Genomic DNA, 18,735 nt, shown 5'->3' with positions numbered 1-18,735 from the left:
TCTCAGAGGTCTGCCAATGGAATAGCCTGTGGATACCACATAGTCCAACTGATGAGATATTGTCCCTCCAGACTTCTTGTGTTTCACCAGTTCCCTTTTCTGTATGTATATTCCATAGTGTAGCATGGAATATCCTCTGTTACCTAGAAAATGATGACTGTTCCCCACAACACTTTTCTGTTTATGTTGCTGCACGATGCCTAATGCACAGTGTAGGCAGACAATGCAATGCAGGTCTTAGCCTGCACTGGTACAGTGTAGCCTTTCCGGTACTTACTGTATGTATCATTTTGCTCTGGCTCTGTCACTTGTGTACCACCACAATACATAGTTTTTTTTTTTTACCAGATTGTGTTTCTATGAACATGTACTGGTCTGTGGTTGCACCTTTCACCTTCTGTTATTTTTGGACACTATTGCTCTGTTTTGACAAAGGTGACTGTGATGCTGGGAGCTGGGATGCAGTCAGTTGTCTCCTCACAAGTTGGGCATCCTGCTTTGCAACAGTCGTATTGCACAGTCTGGTGCACATAGTAAAGATCGTGCTCTGTTCCTCAAAAGTATCAAAGCATCATATGAGGGCTTGAGCAACCCTGATAATACATGTTAACTGCTGCATTGTTTTGGATATGGGCAACATTATATCAATGTTCTGTTAAAGTTTGGGGGTACTGGACTGACTCTATCATTCTTGGCTCAAGGGGTTCTAGTATCCAATGGAATACAGAAAAATAGAAATTTTAACTGCACCCCAAGTCTAAAGAGATGACTTTGTGCATTACTAGACACTGTTTGCATTACACTTCACAGAAACAAGATGACCCTCTGAAGCATCTCTCCCTTGGAAGCTGTATGCTGTGCACCCCCCCCCCCCCAGAGTACTACACAAACACATTGGTAATGATACCATGTAACATTTAAAGAAATGGTATCCTTTCATAATGATGTAAATACTGGAACAGGAGTGTAATTAGTAGCAATCAAGAATGATGGTAGTGGTTTCCTTTTCTGTCTTGTCAGAACGGATATATTTATCCAAACACTGCTTAGCACATTCAGCAAATTATCTAGGCTTCTTGAGGGGGAGAACTGGGAGACTCCATTACTGAAAAGCCCAAGTGGCCAGAATGGCTATTTTGGTACCCATCTGTGTGTGTTTGGATCCAGTCTCCTTGCTATATCTCGTATTTCTGCTCTACATAGTGTTTTCATACTTGCTGCTCAAAGGTATTAATTTCTAAGCACTAATCACAAGATCTGCTCTCTGTTTAACAAACCCACTAATACATCTCTTTAAATGCTTGATGTTCAACATCTACTAAATGCATAAGTATCTTTTATACTGTAATGGTTTCTTTATTTCATATGAATGTCGTCTAATTAGCAAATGTATGTATAATTGCATATTACTTAATGTCTGTTCATGGAATTACTGAATGTTTAAAAATGTTTGTAATATGGTAGAGATTTTCTCTCTTGGCTCCTCTGAAAAGGTTTTTTTTTTATTAAACCCAGGTTGACAAATCCAGTAAACAAAAGCAAAATGAAGATAAATAAATAAACATCTGAAAATCCTCAAACATCCCAAACTCCTTTCTCTGCAGTTCAAACCAGGAATCTGTCAGCATTATCTTTCCAAATCCCCTTCCTCTGTGGGAAGAATGATACTTCTCCCTTTGTAGAACCTTCACACTGTAAATATAATCAAAAGACGTAGCTCTTTACGTGTCTTACATTCACTCCCCCACCTACCCAAGCCATTTGCCAAGCATTTTTTTTCTTTTTTTTTTTTTACTATTGGAAAGTAATTTAATATCCCTTTAATCTGACACATTGAGTACCATATTCAAAGTAAGTGTGATTTAATTTTACATTTTTCTGTTTCTTGTCTACATTTGATTGTGCAGTCGTTATACGCTATTTTTTTCTAAGGAAGTTGTCACAGCATCTAATGCATGTTATGGTTCATTGTAGAAGGCTATGTTATTATGACTTTTTATTCAGAAAAAAGTAAACAGCACATGCACTAGGGACAGGAACCTTGATACCTATGGCTGACAGTGAGTAGATGAATGGTATTTTAATATTAAAAGGCTTTACAAAGAAAACTGGTCGCGTCTTCTGGCTGAAACAAAAAAAGGACCGTACATGTCTAGCAAAATTAGAATTAAGAAAAACTGAAGGTAATCATTGAAGAATGAAGAATTGCTGACCTTGTCTGCAGAGAAGCTTAGACAAGTCTATAGTGTTTTTTGTATACTTGCAGTTAACACTCATAGGTCCTAATGGCATCCAGATCTTTCTTGGGTCTGACTTTTTAACTAAGCGACTTTCCAGCTTATAATAGAATTAAAAAGGTCAAGGATTTATAAATAAAACAACAATAACCTTGTTAATCTAGTATGTCCCGCAGTAGAAAAGCCTTGATTATCTTGTGCTTTTTAAGTTGACTTTTCAATAGACTGCTGGAGGTATGATATTCTATATCACCAATGTGTTAATGAGTTAAGGGAATCAGCATTCTACGTCATAAAAAGATGTCAGTAAAAGAAATTATGTAACATTATGGGATTAGTTAACATATTAAAGAAAAAAGACTTTGGAATAGAAATCAAGGCAATTTAGCAAGTCGTTCACTGTCATTTTGGAGGTAAAATAAATTAGAAGGTGATACAGACAGCTTAGTGATTCAGGACATTAGTATTGTATAGAAGACAAGGGTATGATTAGAATCTACTGTTTTTTTTCCAGAATCTAGCCGTAGTTGTCCTTCAAAGAAGAATGTATAATAGGCTAATAGAGGACATTTCCTTTGCTGGAGTAAATATGGCTTGTATTTCTGCTTTTAATGAGTTTCATTGGTAATGTTTGGAATTTGAAGTAGCTTGAAAGGTTCTGTGGAAGATGATAATGTCATAGCTAGATATCCATAACAGAGATGATATAGACCCAGTATGGATGACTTAGTCAGTGGTATATTTTGTATAAAAATCCTCTTGTCCATCCCAAGAGTAACACTTTATAAAAATATATGATGAAATAATTTTGAGACCCAAGAAAAAATGCCTCAGAAAGCCAGAATGTTGCCTCAAGTGTTATTTGTTTTGTGTTTTTATTTGCAAAAAACAGATTAAGTGCACCAATGAAGCACTTGACATTTTAATTATAGCATGATCTAGTGCACTCTGACATGCAGAATATTGTTGTCTCTAGTTGTAATTTTAGTGAAGTTTAGTATCTTAAAATTCTGTACTTTGTGTTGCAGGCAGGTTGAAAGCTTAAAACAAAGGATCGCTGGAAAATCTATACCAACAGAAAAGTTTGCAGTAAGAAAAGCCAGACGGTACATGTCATCTAACCCGGTGAAGCTGGTACTACCTGCGCTGGTATGTACAGGTGTCCTTTGAAATTAATTGTGTCAAAATATAATCCAGAGTGAGGAATTTGTAACATGCTCATCACTGTATGCTGCCCTTGGTTTTTTTTCATTTTTCATTCTGAGATCCCTATCATGCCTTACTGTCTCTGTCTCTACATCATTTGCTTTATATGATCTTGACTTAGATGTTTTGGCATTTCTTATAAACTCACTCCACTTGCAGATGTTACATCACATGCCATATAGTAATTATATTGTGCTCTCAACTGTACAGACTTTTGCAGAATGTGCAGATTTTTGACTCGTTTTGTTTTGTCCGTTTTTGATAAAATTGTGGTTTTCTAGCAAATTAGTTGCAAATAACTAAAGACTGGACTTGGAAAATAATGACAGAGATTTGAGTTTTAGACTTCATAACATTCAGAAAATTCATGCTAATGTAAAACCTTATATCAACTTTCTAAGTTTGTAAGAGCAACATTTAAAAACTGTCCCTATTTTTGTGTCTTTGTCCCACTTTAATTTATAGCTTTGTCCAGATGTTTTGCTCCAAGAGGTTGAGAGATATGTAGTGCATCCATAATTCTGCACAGAAATATCAGAATCATTGTCTATAAATGCAGGTGCCGTCCAGTTTCTCTTACACTGCTAACATCTTGGAGTGTGTTTATCCAGTGTATTGCACTGCTGTAGTTACCATATTATTAGTATAGTAATTGCTTCCTGTGGGCAATATTGCATTTTCTTTAGGTACCAAGTAATGAAATTAGTGTATTAAAGAATTTGGCATCCTGTTGCTTGCACTATTAATAACTAAACAGTATATCCAATGCTGCTTACATCTCACTGTCAAGCCTGTTTATTTCTACCTTGAATAGACTGTCACTCCTCCATTAGTTCCACTACTTCTGCTGTTTATTTGTTGCTGTTTATTTGTTGCTGAGATTTAGAAATGTTCGGAGTTCTTAATCCTTGTCATGATCGGATAGATCTAGAAACTGAATTTTCTGAAACAAAGGAGAATGAGGAAAGCTAATATATGTAGGCAAAATATTCCTGCCTGATTGGATACAAAATGGATTATCTTCTAATATTTAAGTATGAACGTGTGCAGAAGTTTGCATACTATAACACCAAAAGGCTGGCATAAGGTCTCAGATGTCTCATCATCACGTTTTACGTGTAAACTTTCATTGGATTTTCAAAGTGTGATCCTTTAATGGAATCTTCTTTCTTCAGTTCTTTTACTTGGAAATGAATATTTTAGCAACCGCATCCATGAAACCCATTCACTGCTGGCAAGTAGTATATCTGATGCCAGAAGAAAAGTCTAGGCCTTATTTCCCTGTCTTTTGAAGTCCCTGTGTGGTCACCAGAACTTGAAATAGGACTGGACATAGTTGTGCTTCTCCTACCACAAACTCCTTGAATAGATGTCCTCAGTTGCCATGGATGTTGATGGCTCCAGAACAATACCTTGTTGCCAAAGGAAAGTAAAGCATGAGGCCTTCTTCTTCATTTGCTAGCTTGAGTTGAACATGTGCATGCTAAGCTGAAATAGCATCATCAGCAGAGGGACATCTGGATTGAGGTAGATTGGCTAAAGACAATGGATCAGGAACCAAGACAGTAAGACTGTGATTTCTTTTTCTTAAATTCAGGAACAAAACTCAACCCCTTATAAAGTTGCTGTCTCTTGTGAAAAGCTGAACACGTGGTCTACACAAGAGGTATTGAGAAATTCCTCCCAGACCCCCCCCCCCTTACTGGAAGCACATCCCAGCATCTGTTGTAGCAGATACCAGTTGCCACCTTCTCTTCCTTATGGCTGAAGGCTTAAAAGCTAGGTCTCATGTTGTAGGATAGCTTTCAGTCCCTTAGCATTCGCCCTCATGAGTGTTTCTCCCCAAGTGATGATCTTTCAGGAAGGAGTAAAGAGGTCCAGGTCCTTACCAGTTCTTTTTGGTGTTTCTATGAACCGTGTGCTTAACAGATTAATTTAAGTAGAGTATGAGATATTTTTGGTATGAAGAATGCTGGCTGAGCCTATGTATGAAGACATGTTGTATCAGGTATACCCCTACATCCTGTAGAAAGGATTATAGGTAGTTGGAGCAGATATTTGCTACCTTAGACTTATGATTGAAAATCCCCCCAGCATTAACCCCCAGGGTTGGGAGGGTGGCCTAATGGTTAAGGTGTTTGCCTCACAAACATAAGGTTCAGGAAGGTTCAGGATTTGTGTCTCATAAGGGATAATTAGCTAGGCTTAAAATGGCTTGCAAGGGCAGTTAGCTTAGTACTAATCTATAAACCTATTAACAGTTACAAAAACCTTTCACCTCTCCACATTTTTGTACCTCATCACTCTGCATTTGTCAGGAAAGAAAGAAAGACACATTTCAGTGTTAACCAAAACATTAGTTTGCTGGTTTTCTACTTAATTCATTACAGTAAAGCATAATGTCATCTGGATTTCAACGCCAGGTATCTAGATAAGTGGGCTAATACATACAGAAAGAATGATCACCTTTTATTTCATCTGTGATGTGACTATTGCCAGCTATGTCAGGAAAAGTAGGACAGTGGATGTGTTAATATGCCAGCACAGCTAGCTGGAATATTGTAAAGAATGATATGCTATTTGTATAGCAAACTGATTTTTACAGATGCTTGTTTTGAAAATGTATTTGTGAAGTTGCTTGTTAAAAATGTCGTGTCCTGCTGGGCAGAAAAGAAATATACATTTATATAAGACTGTACTGTAAAGAATTATATGCTATTTGTATAGCAAACTGATTTTTACAGATGCTTGTTTTGAAAATGTATTTGTAAAGTTGCTTGTTAAAAATGTCGTGTCCTGCTGGGCAGAAAAGAAATGTACATTTATATAAGACTGTACTGTTGTAAATAGGATACCAGAAGACTTTGGTAAAAGCTCTGTATCCATGAGCTACCACATAGGTGGTAGTCTGCTTAACACCGAAAGTGTGATAAGAGACCTTGGGACACTGGTGGACAGTAGTCTCTCCTTTGATAATCACATCACCACAGTAGTCAGGAAATCCTTCTACATGGCACACCTCATCACAAAAGGTTTCTCATCCAGGAAAAATAGGTCATTGTTCCCCTCTACCCATCACTTATTAGACCCATTATAGAGTACAACGCCCCTTTTGGTATGTACCTCACAAGACATCTACAACAACTGGAAAGGCCTCAGAAATACCTCACAAAGAGGATTACTGTCCTCAAACAGATGCCCTAAGCAGACCGTCTCAATAAACTCGAGCTTTATTCTGTCGCATATCGCCTACTCAGAGGCAATCTCTGTCTAACATACAAAGCTATGTCAAACCCAGAGCTGTTGGACATGCTCCACTTAAAGAAATCCCAGTCCCTCTGAGCTACACGCTCTAAGGACCTAAACCTTGTCACCACAATAAACAGAACATACTGGAGGGATGGATTCCTGTCCCAGAGACTTCCCATACTCTGGAACAAACTACCTATCTATATCAAACAAAGCTCCTCATTAGCACTCTTCAAGAAAAATCTTGATGATTGGATGGGAAATAGGAAATTCACCCCGGGGATCACCTCTGTGGCTCTGCTCGACAGGGGCACAGGAAAATAATTTTCTTGGGTGGCGAAAGCCAGGGTACCTTTTTGGCTAGACTTGTATAGGCCCTAGGGCTGATAGCCTAGTAACTACCTATGAACCTATGAGAAAGGTTTAATCTCAGGCCAACTAACTTTGAAAAATAGTAATAAATTAATTTAGGCCGTAATGATTGCATCTTACAGTTCTGATTGCAGCCAGAGACTAAATGTGTATGCCAGAGAATGGTTTATTAGCTCCTGTAGGAAAATTGGAAGAGTTTTATGGCTTTATAGCTTCCAGATGCTATCACAAATCTCAGCAAAACTCAATGTATTCGTATGGTAACACATATATGCTAAATTCTGGTTCAGTTTTTAGCAATGGGGGTAGCATGGGAACCAGAAGTCAGATGACCAAATGTATGTGATGTCATTCTGTAATCGAGGACAAAAATAATGTTTTAATACCAGATTAGAGAGAGGTCTCAGAGCAGTCTGTTTAAGGACACCTCACCTACTTCATCTTGTCTTGCTTTAGTAAGTGATCAGGGAATAGTTATTCTTTAGATCAGTTAGTAAAATATAGTGAGATTAGTAAAATACTGTTTTTCTGTATCTGTGTGAATCTATTCATATGTGTTATTTTAATATTTCCTGTGACTGAAACTCTGGTGTTTATTATAAATAGATATTTAGTATTTTCATGTTCTTTCATTATTTATTATTAAATTTATTTAAACTTTTCATTGTAGCTGGTCCTTTAGAGAATATTTTAACCTTTGAGAGTACTTGTATCTATTTGGTGACTCTGTGACACTCCTGAAAGCCTTGCTGTATTGGTCAAACACCATCATTTGTATTAATATTAATTTCACTCAGTATAATTGGGTACTCTTGTAAGAGCCTTAGAGTAGCTGGCTTTGGAGAGTTTGATGGCAGTGTAACTTCCTTATAGTCTGGGCAGAAGGGAGCATAGCTAGTAAATCTATGCCAGCCTTTCCCAGGTGTGTCTGTGTGTGTCTTGTGTGTGTCTTGTGTGTGTCTTGTGTGTGTCTTGTGTGTGTCTTGTGTGTGTCTTGTGTGTGTCTTGTGGGTGTCTTGTGTCTGTGTGTGTGTGTGTCTGTGTGTGTGTGTCTGTGTGTTTGCAAATCAAATCTCCAAGAGAGAGTTTGTATGAGTCAGCTGCTTGGAGCAGGGACATGAAGCACTGGTTTCACAGAAATGGTGCTGTAGGACTTCTCCTGGACACTCTGTTGAGGGCTCAACTCTACAGCTGTGCCAGTGGGGAGTCTTGTTGGGGCCCGAGAGAGAGTGAAATCCAGACCCTGGACTGAGTTTTTTCCCTGTGTGCTTTTAATGGAATTGTGCTTAATGCAGAGAGCTGCATCTGGAAATACTGTGTATATTTGTTTTTGTTCCAAGTGAATGTCCCTCTCCAGTGTCAATGTTAAGGATTCAGACTCCTTGATTACTGGCCCAGACAGGGGACATCACATCATCGAAGAAAGTGTGTTGTTAAATAGACTCTATCCAAGTCTGCCTTTTATGGACCAGTTCAAGATAGTTGTGAAATAATTCTTGGTCTGTGAGAGAGAGAGAATTTATTTTGTTGTATTCTGCATTAATAGATATAGATTGCAGTATAACTTGTGGCAAAACCACCACATCTTTAACAGTTTGTTAATGCAAAATCAGAGATCTTTAACAGTTTTTGACCAATAACTCATTTACTACATTATGTCAGCAAACTGGATATAGACATGTCTGTATAATACATGTTTCTGTAGTGTATACATTCCATATCGCTATTTCCACCTTCAGTATTTTTACTCTGTCACAATTATTACAAATTAGGCAGTAATATATTTCAGTTAATTCTGTATACACCAGTGTTCTTTATCATATGTGTTACATAATCATGCTAACATGTAAATGTTTGAAAAAATTTCACTTGCTAAAATAAGTTGTCTATTATGTTATAATTTACTAGCAATGTGACCCCCCCCCCGAAGAAGACAGAACAAATGTGTGTAGTACACTTACTGTAACAGTAAATCTATGAGAAGAAATCAGTGCAACTGTAAAGCCTTTCTCTCTCCATCCTTTTCCAACAAAACAAGGTTGCAGGTTCCATGTGTATTTTTCTTCTACATATTACATGAAAGAACAACAAAAAATACAATTCTACTTTCACTTTTAGGGCCCATTGTTAATGTAGTTCCACAGTGCAGTCCCTGTAACATATTTTACAAAACTTAAATGTAGCTTACAGATATGTTACTGTCTGAATCAAAAAGGAAGCAAAGTACAAGCATCACATTTTTGAGTCCCTTTTCTCTGCCTTGGAATCACACCGGTAACTCCAGGTGTTGATTTTGTGATGAAGGCTGCAGTCTCCAGTGTCCCAGCACAATATTCTCACTGAAATGTAAGGTTTTTTGGGTGATGGTTATGTGAAAGTAAGCTGATGAGACTGCAGTGGTTACAGCTGTCATATGGACAAGCTTGGCAGCATTTTCTATCTGAACTGCAGAAGCAAACCTTTAGGGATGAAAAAGGAATACTACTCTCTCTAAACAGAGGAAATGGACTGTGTGGATTACAGAAAAGATTTGGGCATCCTAAAAATTGACTGCAGTGCCCAAATCCTGGAAGAACAGTAACACCTAGTACAAGTTAGAGAGAATAGCACCTGTCAGAATCAGAGGGCTAAGATCTAAATTTCCTTCTTGAGAAACTTACTTGCATCATTTATTACTGAACTCCTTTACTGCTGTTCAGTAATGATGGTCTAATTGTTTACCACCCTTTCTGTGAAATGATAGTACTCTGTACTTCCATTGGATTATCTGTCCTGGATCACCAAACTGTTTCCTATTCATTTATTTGCATTGTTAGTACGAAATGTCCAGCTGAGACATCCCATTTTCAGTGGAGTCCCAGGCAGAATTATTCAAAACAATTACAGCAATAACAACACATAATAAATCATGACAGTAGGTAGTAATTATAAGCAAAAGGAACAGTACCAAAACATGAAGTATAAATTAAATCTTTTAAGTTGAAAATAATACTGCACTAATATCTTTCTTGAACAATGGTACTCCTTGTTAATCTGTGGATTCCATTTTGTTTTCTTATTCTGTAGTATTTCCCCCATCTCTGTTCTATTTTCTGTTCTTATGTGGCCGTTTGTGCTGACAGTGCATGTTTTATTTCCTATTTATAAACTGTTTTTATCCTGTCTGTGCCCTTATAATGATGGGGTCCTGACTACAACCTCAGTGACACAAACTAGAATAGCAGCTTGGGAATCTTTTGGAGCTGATGTCAGGAGGAGATGAGTAATGAGGCTCAGCCTAGTCATGGATTACTTTGGAGGAGATGTAGAGAGCACATATCTTTGCACGCTTTCTCTGGTTGAAGTTTGGGCTAAGATGAGGGTACAGCCAACTGGGAGGGGCAGGGCCTTTTGGTTGCATCACATACAGAGGTGTGAATATATATCACAAAAGCCCACTTCATACCAACCCCTTTGGTAGTGACTAGACATACACAAGGGAGGCTATGGCCAAAACTGCAAAAATGCATTCTCCAGCATATGGATGAATAGGAAACACTGATGGCTAGCTTAACTCTTGCCCCAGGATCAAATGGGTGAAAAGGCTGTTGCCCAAGGGAAAAAATGATTCCATAGAAAAGTTGGGAGGGCAGGCCTAAATGGTCAGCACAAAGTTCAGAAGAAGAAAAAAAGAAATAAAAATAATTGTCGAGTCTCCAGAACTGCACCAAATCTGTTTTTTTTTTTTTACCAACCATATGGGTAGAGAGATAATATCCTGTTTGCTACTGGTGACACCTCTTTCTATACATTTTCGACATCTGCTAGACTTCCTTCCTGCTATGAGTACCCTGTGTCTTCTTCCTCTTTTGTTATTCTTGTTACTTCCCTTTTTGCTAAGTACTTCTTTCTTCCTTTTTATTTACCTTTTACATTACTTTGCACATTCTGCTTTGAATTAAAGCCTCCCTGCTTCAGAGGAGCAGCAATTACCATTACTTCTTCAGCGCACTTGATTCTCCAGTTTGATTCTTGGTTGGGGTGTCTTCATTGCAGTCTAGATATCCTTCCTGTGTCTACATGGGATTTTGCTTTTTTTCTAGTTTCATTCTAAATCCCAAAGGCATGCTGTAGGAAAATTAATGATTTTTCCTGTATGTGTGTTTATGTATGCACATGTATTTATGCAGATGTCCAGTAGCAAACTGGCATATTATCTTGAGTTAGTTTCTCCAACTTGTACCCACTGAGTATTGAGATTGACTCCAGTTTTTTCCAAAAGCCTGAACTGTATTAACAGAGAAATTATGGGATGACTGAATGCTTCAGTCTATCTCTCTAGTCTTAGGTTCATAGATAAGTACTAGGCAATCTGTCTGCATATGATTTGAAGCCTAAAAAAAACCCTATTCAAAATTTCCCTCTATCCTGAAGGAGAGTAAAACAAGATAGACCAGGAGAGAATTTGAGGCTGCCCATCCAATTGCCTAGGTTTACCTTGAAGGTGACAACAGTGCTACTCTGCTTCACATGCAGTGGAAGTTTGTTCCACAGGGGCGGGATATGTCGGGATCTGACTCTATCATCCCAATGCATCTTATTCATCTGCTGATTAAGGTTTAGTTCCTTTAACTAAGTATTTAATGTACCATTAGTTCTGCAAAAGAATAGGAGATCGAATAGGGTTGGATCTTTAATGGCACAAAAGACTAGACACAGGTGTCCACAGAAGAATTTGTAAGAGACTGAGTACAGAGAAAGGGTTGCCAGTCTGTCCTGATAAGTAAGATTTTTGAGGCAGCTGATCCTTTTAGTTATAAATCTTGGAGGTCTTTCAAACTGTGTGATGTTTAGATAAATGCACACTAAAATGTGCATTATATTCAGTAATGGATCTGATAAAATATGAATAAAGGGGTATTGTCTTGTTTGGACCTAGTGGAGATGCCTTTAGAAATTAGATGGGCCAGATAAAAGGCTTTCTGAAGTATTGTAGATGCAGGATATTCAAATGATAAGGGATTATTAACAAGAGTACCAGATCCCTTACAACAGTGTCTGATTGGAGAATTGCATCTCCAATGCGGTAAGTGAAACTTGTTTTATTTACCAAAATGAAATGTGCTCTCCCTTTTTTTACATTTAATTTGAGAGCATTGTCCTTCCACCAGTTGTTAAAGACACCAAAGTATCTTTAGGTGCAGAAGAAGTCAGGGGTGCAGATTCGATTATTAGAGGTGATATATCTCCCATTGGGGATTCTTCCACTTGCATAGAGTATGCAAAAAAAGGAAAGATTACAACCTGCCTTATTCTTATGCAGACGTCTGTGACTGTGTTTTTTCTCATTGTTTGGACAGATACTTATGGGGTACATACCCAGGTTATGACACTGGCACTTTCACCACCATTCTATCTTCCCTGGATCCTGTTTTTGTAAGGGATCCAGCATTACAGTCTGTTTGGCTGCTTCTGAATTCATCATGTTTTTTAATCTTTTGGACACTGGTCATGAAGACCTCTCCATTGATCCTAGCATTGCACGGGGGGTCCTGCTTCTGTATTTTTAGTGAGCTGTTCTAGTAAAAAATGCTCTAGCTTCTTTAAATCCAGTCCCTTCACATATACTATTCGGTTGTGCAGCATCTTAGGGAAGCAAGCTGGCTCAGTTTAACATCATACTTTGTTAAAATATTTTTCTAGGTGTAAGTTTGTGTTGAGGGGTATGTATTGCTTAGATGTGTTACTGTTCTGTTACTAGCTGAGCAAAAAGTCTATGTCAAAGTTTTGTTTTTGTTTGTCTCAAAACATTTTTTAGAGAGTGACTTGAAGGGGGGAGTTACTATTCTTAAAAATATAACATAGTCAGTGGTAATATAATAGGCATGCTTACTGACACAAAATCTTTCTGTTGAGTTGTTACCTGAAATTATTAATGCACCACTTTAGTGTTTTTTATACAGCGTCTAATCAGATCTTTAAACTTTGGTAGGGCAGAAGTGAGCAGAGGCAGGACTGTTGAAAATGTATCATTTTTCCTAGCTTTCCTCTGATTAGCAGGGTATTTTTCAGCAGTTTACCAAACAGAAGTCCCAGCGAGCCAAAACAAGGTACCCGAGTTTTATGGTGGATCGAGTCCATCACCAAGTCTAAAAAGAGGGATTACTTTCCCATAGTAGGATAATTCCCCTTCTCACCTGTGTGACTATGCTGAGCTGCGGCATCCATATTTCTCACGTTCTCCAGGTATCTCGTCTGTATAGTTAGCTCTCAACAAATCTGCTTGGCTGTCACTAGTTTACAGCAAATTGGTGCTCAACCATGTTGGCAGGGTTATGGGTAGCAGTGGTCACCTCCATTCTAGGGGCACCCTTTTACCTGCCAGACTTGACTTTGTCATTCCCTCCATTTTTCTAACAAATGCTGTTCGCCAGAGTAATTTAACCAACCCTTTTTTCGGAAAGAGTGAGAAATTGCCTTTTCTGCTTTTTTTCCTTTTTAGTTCGGAATTGTCATTGAGACTGAAGCTGGACCCTTCCTTTTTCTAAGTTTTGCAGAGTCTGGTGTGCATTGTCAGTTTTATATTTGCCCTTTGGACTATCCACTGTACCTCTGGTGTTTACCAAATGCCTTCACCTGATAATGGCCTACTGGTGGACACTGGCCATTCATTTATTTTTTTCCATACTTGGATGTCTTGTGGGTTTCTGCGGAGTCCACTTCCAGCTGCTTGGAATCATAAGAGAAGGTCTTGATCTTCCTGTCCTAGCTAGAGTTCTAGTTGAACTTCTGGATGTCATGTTTGACATCTTTGCAAAGACTGGTCTTTCTGGGTTGCTTAATCAACTCCTGCTAAATCATGGCCTTTGTTTCGAAGTCAAAATCATGTCTTGCAAGCCAGTGTTTTTGGAGGAAAGTCACCTCAATAGAGAATACATAAAGATTCTTGGACAGAACGAATCTTTGATTTTCTTGTTTCCACTGGCTCATCATTTCGTGAAGAAATCCTTTGGTATGTCCAGAGTTGTCAGATACAGCACCTCCATTCCCTAGAATCCCTAGTTGCCAGTGCTGCCTTTCCTCAGACAAGTGTTTCAATGGTAGAAAAGACAGTTAAGTATCATTTTAAGATTTCTTTATTTTTCTATTGCCATTGCTGTCTATACTGACAGATTTGTTCACTTCATCTGGGGAGCTGTGTCAATTGGGAAGCAAGTGCTATACAGTTGGGGGCCCAAGGATGCATGGAAACATATCTATATCTGAAGTTATTGGTGGTAGTCCACACTTTGAAAATCCTTCACCACCTTTGGACTCCTGATCCTCCTGTGGTGATTACAAACTTCACCACAGTCATGTGGTACTGCAGCATTCATCAGAGTATGAGGTCTTTCTGCTGGCTGGCAAAGATAACCTAGGAAGCTGGCTTCTTCATATTTTTGGACTCTTCAGGCATCTTTCATCCTTTTATTGCAGAATATTGTGGAAGACAGACTTTGCAGATCCTGGGCACACCTGTTCAAGTGGGAACTTGGGAAATATTGTTACAGGATCTAGTCCAGGTGTGAGGGGACACTTCAAATAGATCTGTTCGTCTCCTTTCAAAACAAAGTGCTGTTGCAGTTCTGTTCCAGATGTCCTTGCAGCTATGTTTGGAGCACATATACATTCTTGTTCCCTTAACAGGCATTCTACCCTGAACCTTCAGAATTTGAGTAAGAAATACCAAAGTTCATTGTGGTAGCTCCCTTTTGGCCTAGGCAGTATTGGTTCTCCATTTTAAATGTATTGGCCAAGAGCAATTACGACAGACTTTCCTCCCTGTCTGCATGTGGTCATGGAGTCTCAAGGCAACTGGTGCATCCTGAGTTGGAGAAACTTCAATTAACAGCCTGAATGAGTCACTCTTGATTCTGTTAAGGCACATGTTTTTTGTTTCTTGAGGATGCACCGCAGGTGTTAGAGGCCAGAACACCTGCTACTAGAAAGTCTTCTGGTTTGAAAATGGATGAGGTCTTCTAGGTAGTACCTAAAGGGGAAATGGGGGGGTCTATTGCACATCAGACTGGTCTGTAAAGAAAGACTTGCACTTCCACACTGCCATCATTTCTTTTGCTTTTCTGGGACATTGCTCCATTTTTTAATTCAGTCCTCCTAACGTTCTTTACCAACATTTTAATTGGCATGATTATTTAAGTTATTAGTGAACCATACTGCTTAAGCTTGTAATGTAACTGGCCAAAAATTTTTAGGTGTTTGTTAGACAGCAGATGTGTGGAGCTAACCACGTTCTTGCATTGTGCAGAATGCTAAGACACACCCAGCCTAAAATGTATTCAGAATTATACAAAAGATGAACAAATGTATACTGGTGTATGGGGCAAGCCCCAAACCCTACTTACTTAAATATTCTCTCTCCATGGTGGCACCAGCCAGGAAATTAGAACTGAAGTTAGAGGCAGGCTACAGACTGAAGATATTTTTTCAACTAGCTAAATAATCTCCTGGAATATCACTGAAGTTTTTGATACTTGTTCATTCTGTCACTAAATTTACACCAGAGTGACCATTTGGGCAGCTGTCTTTGGGAAGATTGCTTCACTAACTTCCGCTTTGAATGACCTTGCTATTAACCTGTTTGCTGACTTTTGCCCATAAATGCTGGCCTCATTAAGATTTGAAATCCACTGTTCCCTATCTTTTTGAAGCTACCTGGTTTAAGGCTGCTTTTCATCATATATGATTTACTTCAAATTGTTGGGCACTCGCCTATTATTGAGCATCAAGAATGGTTCTAATCTTAGATCAGACTGTATCCCAGATGTTCCATTTTAACGCATGTCCACTCTCCCATTCTCATATTTTACATGCCTATAGGCTTACATCACCTAGTTTTGTTGAATGAGCCATGTTGGTATTTATGTGGAATGAGAGAAAGCTGATCAGGGCTGTGGGAAAATTCTCCTGCTGTTTAGAAGAAGTTCTGCTTGGTGATGCTTCCTGAATCATGTAATGCAGTATCGAAGGGTGCACTTTGTGTGAAGGCTGGGAAAAAAAGGCTTGTTATTGACATATTGCTGGTGATGGCTGGGAAATCAAATTCCCAAGGCAGAGAATTCATGAACTGTGGTTGGATTTTAAATAAACTGTTAGAAATTGGTCTGCCAGACAATCCAGATATGATGATGTAGGATCAGTTGAGAAATGAAGGTAATACACTGGAGAGTAACATGTAGATATGGTTTAAGTGTTTTTTAGCAATACGGAAGACAGAGGACATTTGTTCCATCTGGATAGAAGGATGTAGTATTCCAGCACTGCGAAACACTTGATGTGATGTTGTCAGTCTCACCTTTATTCCCACTTGTGGGTCAGATCCAATCCATTGGATCTGTCTTGGCCTTTTGCAAAAGCTTGAGGCCTTCAGCAAAGCTCATGGGTATTCTACCTTACTCATAATGCAGTTCCATAACTCCCTCAGATCTTTCAGCTGCGCCGCCTCCAGCCAAAGATGTGGTTTCCAAGCGCAAGCTCTGTTTATATTTTATTTTTTGTTTATATTTTACTATTTTTAAGTTAGTTAATTATTATATAATATAGTTTAGTAAAAGTCCTTCCTTTCTCATGCTTTTTTTAGTTAGAGGATGTTTTCTTCTGAGTGTCCCCCCCCGCTTTTCATTCTTTTCCTCCTCACATTTCCTTGTTTAGAGGACATTTTGTTTGTTGAGTTTTTCTTCTTCTTCTTTCTTCTTCTTCTTCTTCTTCTTCTCCCTTTCAACATCTGTTTAAATTAGAGAATGTTCTTTTCTTTAGTTAAAAAAAAAAAAAAAATTGTTTCCTCTTAGCTCAATTTCAATTAGTGTTATGCTTTATTTACATTATGAGTGTTTGGTTGAAATTTCTTTTATGTTTTTGCTGTAAATTAAGTAAAAACAGTAGCGATATCCTAGTCAGAAGCAAGTCCAACACAGTTGCAGATCTTAACGTGTTTATTAAACAAAAGCGTTTTCACACGGAAAACCATAGCTTCTTCAGAGAGTAAAACAACCTTAGTTTAAACGCTAAATCACTTTTAAAAGACTAGCAGGAGGAAGTGACATCTTTTTAGTACAAAAAAAACGGGGGGAAGACCCATCCCATCTGGATCTCAACATTCAGACACAGTGTACCCAGGATCTTCCTTCCACTTCTGGGCCGGTGACTTTACCTTCTCATCTATCCCATCCATAGGACTGTAGAGACCCTAGGCCTCAGGGCATCCAGCAAGAGACTCTCCCCTCTTCCAAAACTTCCCCAGATTACAAATGTACACAAGTAAGTAGCGGCAGTCTTCATTTTTTTTTGGAAAACGACAAATGGATGTGCTCTATAGACCTTCTGGACAAGTACAAGTACCATGATGGGGAGGAAAGGCACTTTCATTTCTATCTAGAGCCTCCTGCCAGTTTCTGTCCCACTCCAAATTGCCTCTGTTCCTTTGGCCTCACTTTTCCAAACACAATGCATGGCAGTAGTCAGAAAATGGTTGCCATGGGTTGTTCCATATCTTGACAAATAGGGTATAAGATGCCACCAGGCACAGAGCACCCCAACAAGGGCCAATCTAACATCAAAACTTTGGTCCTAAAACAAACTTTTTCACTCAGAAAAAACATAAATTCAGATCCAAAAATCTGCACTAGAGCCATGTCAGACCTTGGTCTTCATAGGAGCAGCAAAATGATAAGAAATACAATAGTGACTTGAAGAAATAGACAATCAAGACAGAATATCAATCAGAAATCAAAAGAAACGAAAGCTGGTTTAAAAGAAATTATCAAGTAAGAAACAAGCCCTTCCATCATCTTTCCCCATCCCTCATCCATAGCTCATCTCTCATGAGTCATCTGTCATGCAGTGGTACAGTCAAACAAGTGGTCAAGCACACAAAATAATGACAGAGACAAAATAACCCATGGCTGACATATCTTCCTTTCACAAGAGAAGGATTCCCCTCCCCTAAAGGATTCTGCTTCATGGTGGCTCATAACAGTCCTGGACAGAGGCAGACTTATGGCCTTATGAGTGGTCCCTCAGTCAAAAATTGTGGTAAAGAACTTCCAAAGATGGGGCCAGCCTTGCTGTGACCTTTTTGGCTCACCCACAAAAAACAAATGCAGCAACTACTTTGGCCTGATTTCCCCTTCCGGAGGAGTCTCCAAGGGATGCACTTCACTATCGGCCCTCGGGGACTCCTTTATGCCTTTCCACCAATTCATCTAATTCCCAAATTTTTGCAAAAAGCAAGTTATTTGAATATGACTAATCCTAATTGCCCTCTATTGACCTTAAAAAATTTGGTTCCCCTTTCTCTGGCCTCATGTTCAAGATGAACTATGGATTCTGGACCCTATTCTAGACCTTCTGACTCATCTGTCAGGGATGGTTCATCCCAATCTAAACAATCTCAAGCTGACAGCTTGGTTGCTGCAGTTCCTCTGATTGCCAGGTTTCCTTCCCTTTCCTCTCCTGTGAGACACATTCTGGTGTTTTCTCATAAGTCATCCACATGTAAACAATACTAAGGAAAATGGAAGAGATTTGTCACATGGGCTAACTGTAATCAGATTGACCCCTTTACTGCTCCCATTCATTCTATGCTAGAATTTTTGGCTAAGCTCTTCAATGAAGTTGCTGCTTGCAGCTACTATTA

The 18,735-nt window shown here is 38.7% G+C and overlaps 1 protein-coding gene across 2 annotated transcripts in view; it reads left to right on the top strand.

Annotated features, from left to right (window-relative positions):
• The window catches only part of TTC39B (tetratricopeptide repeat domain 39B), a 1,202,733-nt gene that overhangs the window by 1,051,401 nt on the left and 132,597 nt on the right, over positions 1-18,735 (top strand). For both annotated transcript variants that reach the window (XM_044077204.1, XM_044077205.1), the window contains one exon: positions 3,266-3,386. In XM_044077204.1, the coding sequence (XP_043933139.1) occupies positions 3,266-3,386 (121 nt within the window). The remainder of the gene's footprint in view (positions 1-3,265; positions 3,387-18,735) is intronic.

Source organism: Protopterus annectens, chromosome 7.part0, assembly GCF_019279795.1.
Source record: "Protopterus annectens isolate FY-2018-M chromosome 7.part0, PAN1.0, whole genome shotgun sequence".
Classification (NCBI taxonomy): Eukaryota; Metazoa; Chordata; order Ceratodontiformes; family Protopteridae; genus Protopterus; species Protopterus annectens.
The sequence above is the reverse complement of the archived record's forward strand: the minus strand, read 5'-3'. Positions and strand labels throughout refer to the sequence as shown.